General features: G+C 38.9%; 1 protein-coding gene across 2 annotated transcripts; it reads right to left on the reverse strand.

Annotated features, from left to right (window-relative positions):
• Positions 1-1,094: 1,094 nt before the first annotated feature.
• On the reverse strand, positions 1,095-11,711 carry FASTKD2 (FAST kinase domains 2). 2 transcript variants are annotated; one of them, XM_057381723.1, is made up of 12 exons: positions 11,651-11,711; positions 10,341-11,108; positions 9,845-9,948; positions 8,285-8,393; positions 6,796-6,919; positions 5,554-5,693; positions 5,179-5,351; positions 4,664-4,827; positions 3,871-4,089; positions 2,859-2,943; positions 1,712-1,826; positions 1,095-1,260 (listed from the first exon to the last, which is right to left on the reverse strand). In XM_057381723.1, the coding sequence occupies exons 2-12, from the start codon at positions 10,998-11,000 to the stop codon at positions 1,141-1,143; spliced, it is 2,013 nt and encodes a 670-aa protein (XP_057237706.1). In that variant the 5' UTR covers positions 11,001-11,108; positions 11,651-11,711; the 3' UTR covers positions 1,095-1,140. The 2 variants fall into 2 exon arrangements, with proteins under 2 accessions (XP_057237706.1, XP_057237707.1); XM_057381724.1 differs by lacking the exon at positions 1,095-1,260 and adding an exon at positions 2,617-2,766 and having other exon boundaries at positions 1,767-1,826.
• Between the last annotated feature and the right edge of the window lie 184 nt (positions 11,712-11,895).

Here is an 11,895-nt window from a genome sequence, read left to right on the forward strand (position 1 = left end):
ACTTTAGTATCATTTTTAGATCATCACTGTAGTATCTTAACCATGTCTCCATGCTGCTTCAGAAAGACAAAGAACACAATGCTTACAGCTTAGCAAGTGAAGCAAGGGCACCACAGTTAGGCAGCACACAGTCATTGTAGAAAATCTTGCTGTTTCCCTTCATGGCCATAGGCCTGTGACTGTGATACAGTCAAATTGTGAGTGAAGATCTGATTACACTGCAGAAAGAAGCAAGCTGTTGCTGGCAACTTCAGCAGAACAAAATATCTTCTATCAGTTACATTACCAAGAAAAGATGTATCAATTCTTTGCTCCTTCATAWCAAAGGTCCAAAGCTGCTTTGTGCTTCCAGAACTCTGACATAATCAATTGCTCCACTATATAACAAGTCAGTGAAGATACATCACAGCTTGTAATGAACCAATTTGAATATTGCAACATCTCTTTTTTAATAGCTGTGGTGCTACTAGTATCAGAAATAGAGCAGCAGTCAGTCTATAAAGGAATAGCAGATCTGTGCTCTTTTAGTGAGAAGTATCAAAATCTATTACAGTAGCAGTGAAGCAAATGATTCAAAAGAAAAAGCACACAGAACCATYACTGGCCTAAACTTCTCAAAACTGACCTAGATGGATTTATTCAGAAACTTCCCACATAACTGGATCTTTTAATACACCACTTAGGCTTAGTTATTTACTTATTTACCATATTTAGTTCTGCATAAAGAATTATACAGGATGTTGAGAGGGAATCCTCCCAGTGCCTAGTTGCCAGCCCAGTTCCAAAATAGCACTTGAAATAGTTATATCTTTCTCCTGGCCCATCTCAAGAGAATTGAGAAATTTGACTAGGGGCATGCAAGAGGGGAAGCAAAGTACACATTAAATTAAGACTTTGTAACAGCAATAAATGTCAGGGTGTTTCCTGGATTATTTCCTTGCGCTAAAGAAAATTTGCCCCCACTTCATAAARGAAAATCCCCACTATCAACAGGCAGTGTTCCTTTCACAAACTCTTCTTACTCTGTAATGCAGTGGAGCAGGCAGTTGTATATACAATTATTTATCTCTTCKGTTAAAATCCTTACATTAATTACAYAGGAAAAAGAGAAATCAGGAGACCCAAAATTCTTAGTTTATTTTAATTATTATCCTGCACAGTTGCTTCAGGAAATGAGAAAGCATCTTTTGAATAAATTTTTCCTCTCAAAAACTCAACTGCATCTTCTTTTGTCATTTCCTGGAACTTCTTGTTCTGAATCTGAAAGAAAGTAAAAGGGAAGGGCACATTACTTTTATTGTCCAAACTACCCTGTCCTACAAATCCTATGCTCGGTGGTGAGAAGGCCACAAGGAGTATTGTATTCTGAAAAAAAGTTCATTTGAATAATTTGTTCTATAAAAATCAGGCAAATAAGCCAAGCACACATAGGTTTTGTAGTTACAAAGCAATTCACAGCTTGATATTTTTCCCTCAACTATTTATTCACTGCTAATGGTAAGTACTAGCCTGTCTTTTAGAGTTTCTTTTCCCCTAGTGTCACCACCACTACCCCCTAACTAGAAATGATACCTACAATTATCACTCTGGAGCAAGCCCACCATCCCTGGTGAACCTTCATGCCTTGTAGAACAAAGCCTGATCTACCAAACATACCCATCACTGTGCTGTTAACAGACTGAAACAGAGACAGTACCAGGACTCTTCTTACCAGAATCACATGATAGCCCAGTTTATTTAGATGCCTCATCTTCATTGCCAGCTTTCCCTGGGGATGTGTTGTACCCAGACAGAAGGCAGACAYAGGAGCAAACAGAAAAGCCAACCTGCAACCAAGAACAGTAGGTAAGACTTCATTGTACAAATGCAGAATAAACATTTTTAACACAATGATTCAGAGATGTCCAGTAACACTGCAGAATACATATGTGTCTTTCTGGCAGGCAAAAATATCTGGACTGCTAAAATTTCATTATCCTCTTCCTTCTTCAGGCTTAAKTAATTTAGACTTTTCTTTCATGAACTTCACACAAGTACCAGCATCTACCCAAATAAGTACAGCAGAATTAAGGGCTTAGATCTCCACGTCTCCGTGAGAAGGAAACAGATCATTCAACATTCTCCATTAATTTGACAGATTCTGCATTTACTTTGATCCTTTGCTAATGATATTCAGAATCAGTCACTTCTTGCCATAAAAACCTACTTGGAAAGATGAGGAAAGCTGAAAGCCTTGGAACACTGAGTTTCTGTTACACAACTCAYTAGGTCTGCTTTTACCAAAAAGCAAACTGTACAAAATACATTGCTGTGCAGTGATCCAGCACAAAAATGTTAAGTATTACCCAATTCTACTTAAGCATTACTTAAATTATATATGTCCTGCTTCAGTTACTGAGAGGTCATTCTTCTACACTACATTCTTCTACACTACATTCTTCTTCTTTAGGTGATTGAATTAATCACCTAAAATGTGGATATGATGATTCTTTTTATTCAAATCATATTTCAGCAGCTGAATTAACTGCCATAACACACCACTAAGATGCAAATTTTTGAGACTTGAGAGAATAACTGACTGCTTAATTGRATAAATACTTTTTAAAAAATAGCTACCTGTATTCATTACAGGAGTATCAGACCACTGTGATGTTTCCTGCCTCTTTCTCTGAAATGTTAAGTATTATCTTCTGTTTCAAGAAGCTGGGTAAATTCTTTTGCATATTCCAGTGAGCACAAATAACAACTGAGTTATCTACTTTGCTTCTGCAAAACAGTGAACCAAAGAAGTAACAGGATGGGATACATGCAAATAAAACTAGCCTGCTAGAAAAAAATATGCAGTCAAAAAAATATACCTCTGAACCTGTGAGTTGGGGTCATCATCTGTTGCAGCTATGGGGAGCACTTCCTTTCTGTCTGAATCCATTCTGATTTCAAAATCTGAAAACAAAACAACAAAACATTTAACTCTGCAAGATGTTAAAATAATGTTCTCATTTGAACCCATTAATTGTTCAAATTGTTTTCAAATGAACAGTTCATTTGAAAAAGTAAATAGACACCATCACTGGTCTGTTTTTAATTGCTGTTCTCTAATAATTGACTTATTACTGATAGCTTTTGTCTCCCTGCAATGAATATAAAACTATAGCTTGCACATCTCCAGAAGAAATAAATTTGTTTCTGGAAACTGCAGATTTAAGTTTMTTGAGTGAAATAATTGCTCAAAGAAACTACTCTTGATTGCAGTCTATCATGCCTACTCATAATTTCCTGCAATCTAATTCCTCATAAGAAATATTTAGGAATAAAATTATGAGTACATAAAAACTAGTAAGCTGGGTGGCTGGCAAAAACAAAAAAAAAAGACATTATCAAAACATAAAAGAAATCAAAAGAAGGTCATATCCTATTTCATAAATGAAAGCAGAGCCTAAACCTCAGCAAGAACTTCACAGAAGAAACAAGAGAACAAAAGAGAACAAAAGAGAACAAAAGGCAGCTGCTGCAGCTGCTGTTTGACTTTGTTTCTAACATGATTTGGTGTTAACATGTTAACTCTCTCAAAGTTGGCCACATTGCACTTATGTACAATTAACATCTACTTGCTGATGGCTAACAAAAAGTCCAAAGAAGTTCTGTAAACAAGAGAAAGCATAAAATTTTTAGTCAATGAACTTAAATACTTAAACAGGAGCATAATAAAAAGTAGATTCACCAATCAATGACATCATTTGTTAAAAGACTGTATCTTCAAAGTGTTAAACTTTTACTCATTTGCACTCTCTGCAAATTTATTACCATCTTATTACTTCAGGGACTGTAAATCCATATTAAAAATAATGTGACAGTAATGTAGCTTCATACCAATATGATATTTATATGGCAGCTGAACATTTTGCCGAAACACGTTCCCATCTCCCAGAAGTTCTATCAGTGCCTCCTGAGCCTTTCTGAGATTAAGGGATACTAATGAGGACAAATTCTCAGTCAGCACAAATGCAGGCTTTGTGAAAGAAGGRCTGTCAAGTTCCATACATGTTTTCACACAGTGAAGCATCATTGAGTTTTGTTCTTTATGATCATCTGAAAAAGGACATAAAAAATATTACATGCTATGTATTATACCACAGAATATTTAATGTTATTACCATTTATAGTCTGTTCTAGCACAGCAAGCTCCACTTGACTACTGCACTGTCTATACAAAATTGTAATGTGGAAACCAAATTCTTCTACAAACCATTCCAGTACCTCATTATAACTCAGAACATTCCAAATCCCTTTTTACTCATGATTCCAGGTACTAAAGTTAGTTTACAAAGTTTAAGAGTTCCTATCTTTTTAAAAATGTCTGGACAGCTATTGACCATAGAATCCCTATCCCTTACACATTTCTACCATTTTCACAAATCTCAYCTTCACCTCTCACCATTTAAATGCACACCTGCTATTAAACTCTTGCCACCAWGGGACCCAAGACAATAAGCCTGATTCCCTAGTGGATACCCAGATCACTATCACTACCGTAGCTTTGTCCTGAGGATTTCAAATTTAGTATTAATCATATTAAATTGTGTCTTTTAACACAATTACAACAAATCACATACACAGGCAGACATCCTGTTTAAAACAAGAATATAACAAAGTAAGGTCAGACCTGACAGTATAAGTTCATCCTTGCTGTCCTTTTGCAACAGCTCATCAAGTGCACGGTGGGGAAGGTATCCTAAAATGCCAAGTGAATACACTGCCTTCAGCAGTTCTGTGTTGGAAATCTGAGGCAGGAACTTATCCAAGCAGCTGTGAAGAGTCTCAAAAAACCTTTTCCAAAAGCAGAAGAAACGTATATAAATACACAGGTAAGCCTATATAAAGTACATATTTCAAACAAAAATCTAACTTAGAAATCTTTATTATATTGTATAATTTTATCTTTGTTATCTACACATACAGCTACCTATCAACAGATTTAGTAGCTTGGTCATTCTAGAACCAAGGCTTTCATCTGCAGTTAGAAAAAAAAATCCTATTTAGAAAAAATGTGAAAAGACAGAGCAGGATAATGACACAGGATTACGAGCTCTTTCAAAAATGAAACCAAATAYTAGTTGCCATACAGTACTCTATAGTGAGTATGTAATATAWTATCAGRYACTCTAAATGCAAACCTACAGATGYTTTTGGACTCTGGGAACATAGTTGAGTCGTGAATACACTCGGAGAACACACAAAAGGTTTTTCAGGGTAAGGAATTCAGGGTCCTCTGTCACCTTCTCAGCAAAAGTATCCATCAACCCACTAGGCTGAAAGCCAAGTACCTCACAGGCAGAGAGAAAAAGGATAATCTAAAAGAAAAGATAGTTTTGTAAGTCAATATATTTATCAATAAATAGAAAAGCATTTTAAAAATGCAACTACCAACTTCATCAGATTGGTATTCATAAAAATTTGCTCCCCACAGATCAAACACAAACATGAARAAAGGTAAGACGGAAGCATCAGATACTATCAATACCACTATAAATTATTTGGCCTCAAATAATTTACCTGTCTTTTGTCCCAAAAGAAKGCAGTAGAATTAACATAGTCAGCTAATGCTGAAAACAGTTTTACATTACGATACTGGAGAGTGTAACAAGCTTCCAAAATGAGAATTAACTGCCGAAATGGAGCATCTTGGACATTTTCTGTAACAGAAGATCAAAGAAGGACAAATTATAAAAAGCARTGGGAGCTGTAGGTTGGAGACATTAAGACATTGTGGGAACAGTTTGGTTAAGGGATGGAGGAGGGGAAAAAATATGGTAAGAAACTGCACAAGACTGAGATTAGCTAGGCAAAGCTCARCTGAGCTAAAACACATGAAGAAATTGAGAGACAGAAGAAACCAAACTGACCCAGAATCAAGCTACAAAACAGTAATCAGCAAAAGGGGACAAATCAACAAAATAAGCAAGAAGATCACGTTCCCAGGATGTCTTCTGTTCCAGGATTTGATTTTCAGCATGCACTAAAAAAATGCAGATGTCACTGCTCTCTCYGTGTATGCCACCTGGCCTATGTGCTGAGTGTGGTGAAAGTCCCATGGCAGAAGCCAGGATGTTTAATTAAACAYCGTGTCCAAACACATATGAACAACCAGCACAATTAAAGGCTGAACCAGCAGCCTCAACACTTACAGCTCATTTCTGGTAAGAATGCTATTTTGAGACACAAATTATGATGTATTTTAAGCATGAATCAACACATACTGACCACATATACTTAAGCAATGTATTAGAAAGGTATGGAGAGAGGTGAAAGCATTAGCTTTCATTTAATGTTTTATGGGCTACAGCATTAAGTTAGTTATTAAGCAATACTCAATAATTAAATCCAGTAATCAAGGAAACACTTTTCCCTTTTGTTTACCATCTAATCAACTAAGTCACCAATCCATCCTGTAAGTTGTAAATTCCAATTCAGATTTGTTATAAAATTTTATTTAAAATCTATTTTCCTTGCTAGATTTAAACTCTTTTCCTTAAATCATGTGTACAGAAAAATATAAAGAAAAATATGTAAATCAGGTAAATGGTAAGAAGGGCAGAGAGGACAAGAGCTATTTGTTTTTATTATTGATCAGTAATTCTGTCCTGCTGCTTGTCAAATGGCTCCAGATAACTATAATATCCTGTAAAACAAAGATGTTTCCTGAGTTTTAAAGGAAATCACAAAAGGGAGATGAGACAATAATTAGGAAGAATTTGGTATAAAGAAGGGAAATTTAATTAACATATTTTTTCTTACCCTGGATCTTCTTACTGCAGGCATTCAGGATTGGAAGGGAACAATAATTCATTGCAACAAGAGCCAAAAACATATGCAGAGCATTAGGAAAAGTCAGACCGTCTATTTCTCTCAAAACTGCCACCTAAAGTGAATCAGAGTTTATTAAATCCTTCATTCTTCAGGTATATTATCATTGATTTCTGGTGAACACATTTTCATCAAAMCTTTTCCAAATTCCTTAGTTCAGATTTATATGAAAGAAAAAAAAAACAAAAAAACAGTAAAGGCATAAAGTAACTATTCTCAATTTCTTAACAGAATTATAGCAGGTCAAGTGCTCTAGAAATGTGTCCCTACACAACTTTCCAGCAATTTGCCTTTATGTGGTTATTTTAAAATAAAAAAGTCTCAGTGAAGGTCATTTCCAAATACTGTAAATACATATCTTCTACCAACTCTTAAGAAAGTATCAGAAATAAAACTGACACAGTTAACTTAAAAGTTCATAGTCSTCCAATTACAGTTTTGCATGTGCATGAAAGCTGTAAGCCTCCAACAGTACATAAGAGGTCTGTAATACAAACACCCAGCTACAAATGTGGACTGAGGCASAGGTCAGCTCTGACACCACAAAGGAGATTTAATTTATTGAAGCAATAATTAGATTGATATAAATGACAGTAAAAATGAAACTACAAAGTATATTGGCTATTAAAGTACAATACTTTTACTGTATATGACTTAATAYTGTATATAACTTTTACATGTATCAGAGGTTAAATACAAAATGCATCTGTGGGAAGAAATTACAGTGTAAAACAGCAGATTGTGGGCTCAGGAAATTAAGAGCTCCCTTTAGTTAGCAAGTGCAAATGTTATTTTCCTCTCAGTTTCATGATGTTTCATGATTGCTATTACAAAGTCTTATACCAAAGCCCTTCAGTTATGTGATGAAAACACTAGCAGGCCCTGTTTGAAAGAAGGTTTCAAAAATGGTTTTTAAATCAGGGGACAAAACCCAGTACATCCTGCCCATAAAACTTACTGCCTGCTCCCAGTCATTGTATTTCCCAGGAAATCTTTCACATACACAGAAAATCAAGACCATGAGCTTGGGGAGTTCTGGCATCTCACTCCCATCAGTCCTCCTGCCCCTCCTGCCCCTCCTGCCAATACAAATATTGGTCACAGCCCCATCACAGACCAGTTTTCTGTCACCTTGTCTTCAGTCACAAGCTGGGCAAGGGAATCAGGGAACAGCCAGTAAGCATTTCTATGAAACACCATGAGGCCAACCCAAAGACATGAGGGCACTGCTGTTTTACTGCCTCAATTCCTCTTGTTACCAGCCTCTATTCCTACAGATATAGCTGGACTATAATGCATATAGTAAATACAGTTACCTTTCTATTATGTTTTCTCTTTCAGTGTCTGCAAAGAACAATTTATACACAACACAAGAGCACAGGTTTTGTGAGAGTAAAAATGAGCCTCCAAATAACTTTACCTCCAAYTTCTTTTTCAGAAAGACTGGAGCATCTTTTCCCAGGCACTTCATCAGGTTTTGCAGTATAAAGATGTCTCTGATACTTGAAATGCGCTGCTCCACTAGTAACCTGATGGAGAAACACACACTAGGGCTCTCTCATTTCAGCAGAAACCAGTAAGTACTCCTATTCCTCTGCACTGATGTACCCCCCAAGTTAAAGCTGTAATTCCCTGCTCCTCTCCCACCTTCTTTTTGTTAAAATGCTGGCATAATTTTACATGATGTAGCTGCAGCATAGATATTTTACACATAGAAATGATTATAAATGCTTTCTTAACATTATGCTGATACATGAATGTTGTTGCTGATACACTTAAAGCAGAGGTGTCTGACCAGACTGCACATGTGACAGTGCAGATRTGAGTGCTGCTTAGCCTCAAGGAATTAACACCTTTCTGCAGAARAAGAAAATTGCGCATTTTTATTTTAAGTCATCTATGTGCAGGCAAGTTCTGAAAAAGACAGGAAATTCAAGAATAGGCACAAGAAACAAATGGATGTAAGTGAGGAATAAAACCAAACAAGCAGTGCTGTGTGCTGCAAGAACAGAGGAGGATATCATATTGCAGAGATCATAAGCACAAGATATGAAGGTGCACTCTTAGCACCTCATTTTCTGGCTCAAAGGGTGGTACTGTAAGTGTTATGTCTGAATCACCCTTAAATATAACTGCACAGGTAAATATACCTACAAAAATATGAAGTGTCACTTTCTAAGGCAGTGCACTGGTGTTAAATTTCATGCCTGCAAATGGGCCAGAGCTTCAAACATCAAGACAGAGAAGTGAAGATAGGTCTCCTGCTTTCTACCAACTTTTAAGAACTGTGTACCTGTGCTTCCAGGAGAACCTGGTTTTTAAGTATCATACTCACTTTCTCAAAGCAGAACATGATACAGGATTCAAAAGTACTAATCCATGGCAAGTTTTATTAYAGCCTCAGTAAAAGCAATCTAATGGGAGTGAGCAGATTGGTCACACACATAAATCACAGTGGCCCAGAAAAAAATTCACCACAGCCAAAGAAGTTATTCTGATAAATCACTACACAGAGGGGCTTGCTGGATGCAACTAGTTTTCATCTTAATTTTTACTTRCTAAACTGAAAGAAAATATTCTGTTAAAGGCTGTTAAAGAATGTTTGTCATTGTGAAAAATCAGATAGGTCCCTAAGTAAGATAGTCTCATTACCTCCTGTCTGCACACAGATAAAAGAGGGATAGATATGGGAAGGGACTTGATCAACATCACAAAAAAACTRTGCTGGTGGAGCTGCAGTCAGAACACAATCCCCTGCAGACCAGTCTATCACCCTTTACYGCTAGAAGCCTCCTCCTCCAAACTGCAAAGACAGTGCCAAAATTCACTATTTTGCACAGCTCTYAACTCATATGATCATTTAAATCCTAAAACCACAGGATGTATTTTATGTGCAGACATTCCCTTGATGATTTCTAACAGACATGTATTCAAATGACATTTAAATATGAAGAACACGTGAAAGATATATTTTTCTCACTGTAATCCAGCTTGAAGAGCGCTCACATTCTTGTCTTTATCCATCCCTGCTACAGTAGTTGCCAAAACTGAGATACATCGGTTATCAAGTTGATTSAGCTTCTCCTGTTGAAAGTTTTGACAATGTCAGATTACTTCAAACCAATAAACATTTCAGAAAAGAAAAACTGACCACTCTTAATCTGCCTTTTTCTTTTTCCCCTCAACAGTCAATTCACAATGTTTAATTCTGCAGGGACCCCACAACGTCTCACATCAGTCAAACTTAAATGATTTGAAAYGGGTAATGAGACTTCTCTCTTTTAAATCTGAAATCTGGCAGTGGTTTCAAAAATTAAGGAAATTGGAAGTACACAGAAATGAACCATGGGAACTGTCTCCATGGAACATCAGACTAAACCAGGGGATGTAATCCAACACTCTCTGATGCTGCACAGCCTCCCAGCATTACCCATGAGGTTTCAGCCCAAATTGAGGAGCAGGTTTTTCACACTTACTTGGCACACTCTGACCAAAGTCTGGACTAGGAGTGTGTTCTGAGGCACACCSAGGCTCACCAGGGCGTGCAGGCTGAACACCAGGTCCCCGCGCGTCATCCTGCGGGCGTTGTGCAGCAGCTGCTGGCACAGCTTCGTGAACGCCGGGTGCTCAAAGATCAGCTGCTTCTCGTAGCGCTGCTGCTCCTCTGACAAGCTTTTRAAGAGCCTCCAGGCCGTGGTTAAACAGTTTGTGTAGTGCTTGACAGAAACAGCCGCCTCGGCAGCCAAGTCCAACGCATCACTCGGACAGGTGCACTTGCGGAGAATGGTGAAGAATGGCTCATTGTGATCCACTGCACGCTTCGGGTTGAAGCTCCCAGAATCACCCAACTTTTCAACTTCCAAAGAGCTCTGGGAAGCCTTCTCACTCACCAACACCTCTGTACCTGTGCTAAAAATATCTGTCTTTTGAGACAGAAATCGAAGAGATGATCCATGCAGAGATGGCAAAGTATTAAAAAATAATTTCCTGAAGTTCACATTTGCAAGGGGATCCCTGTGTCTGGCAATCCATAAAATGTGTTTTCTTGTTGTGGCTGAAGATTTGGGAGTGAGCACAGAACTGTACCTCTGCACGCATCTAACCGTATTTAACAAATAACTAATTTTATTATTCATTTTTGCTAATGCCTTMTTAATAGATTTGAAATGCCAACTCGAAGTAGGGGATCTGATGACATTCTACCAGTGGAAAYAGTTCTGGAGAAACTGCGTAAGATCACTCATCTGTAAAAACAATTGAAAATTAYGGATTAGCTACCAGACTTCCCATTCCCACAGTTCCAACCGCCAAATCTGTGCACTTTTAGGGAAGGGAGATAAAAGTTTCCTGGAAAACCGTTTGCAGAGAAGCTTTTATTTGGTCTCCTACATTTCAAACGCCTCAGCACAATGGCATCAGCTCTAGCTTCCTATTTCCTGCTCTACCTCGGAGCTCTAGGGAAGCAGAGTCTTTTACTAAGTGACGCTTTCCCAGGTACACCCAAGAGTCCCTGCAGACTCTCAGCAGCGGGTAACAGAATCCCTCCCTGTCTCAGCCTCCCTGCCATCCCACGGGAAAGCAACTTTTACGGTACACCCGCGGGCGCTCTCCCGCCGCCGGGGAGAAGCCGCTCGGTTTCGGGATCACTTCCTGCTGGCCCAGAAGCCTGTCGGCGGCTCGCACAGGCTCGGAGCACGCGGGAATGGCGCCGGCCGGGAAGGGAGCGAGATGGGCCCGGGAAAGGCTGGGAAGGGCCGAGCCGGGCACTCGCAGCGGCCGCCGTTACCTCACACGCGGCGCCGCCATGACACCGGGCCCGCCGCCCCGCCAGCTCCCGGCGAACCTCGCGAGAGCGACGGCGCGGGCCGAGGGACAAACTGCCGCGGGCGGCGCGTTGCTGAGCAACGCCGAAGCGGCCGTTGGCGGGCGGCGCGTGCATGGCCAAGTTCGTGGTGGCCGGTGAGGGGAGAGGCGGGCGGGCCCGGGGGGAGATTGTACCGGGAACCGAGCGGGACAGATTGTACCGGGACC

Source organism: Malurus melanocephalus, unplaced genomic scaffold (assembly GCF_030028575.1).
Source record: "Malurus melanocephalus ecotype Western Australia unplaced genomic scaffold, MMel_1.1 scaffold_524, whole genome shotgun sequence".
NCBI classification, from domain to species: Eukaryota; Metazoa; Chordata; class Aves; order Passeriformes; family Maluridae; genus Malurus; species Malurus melanocephalus.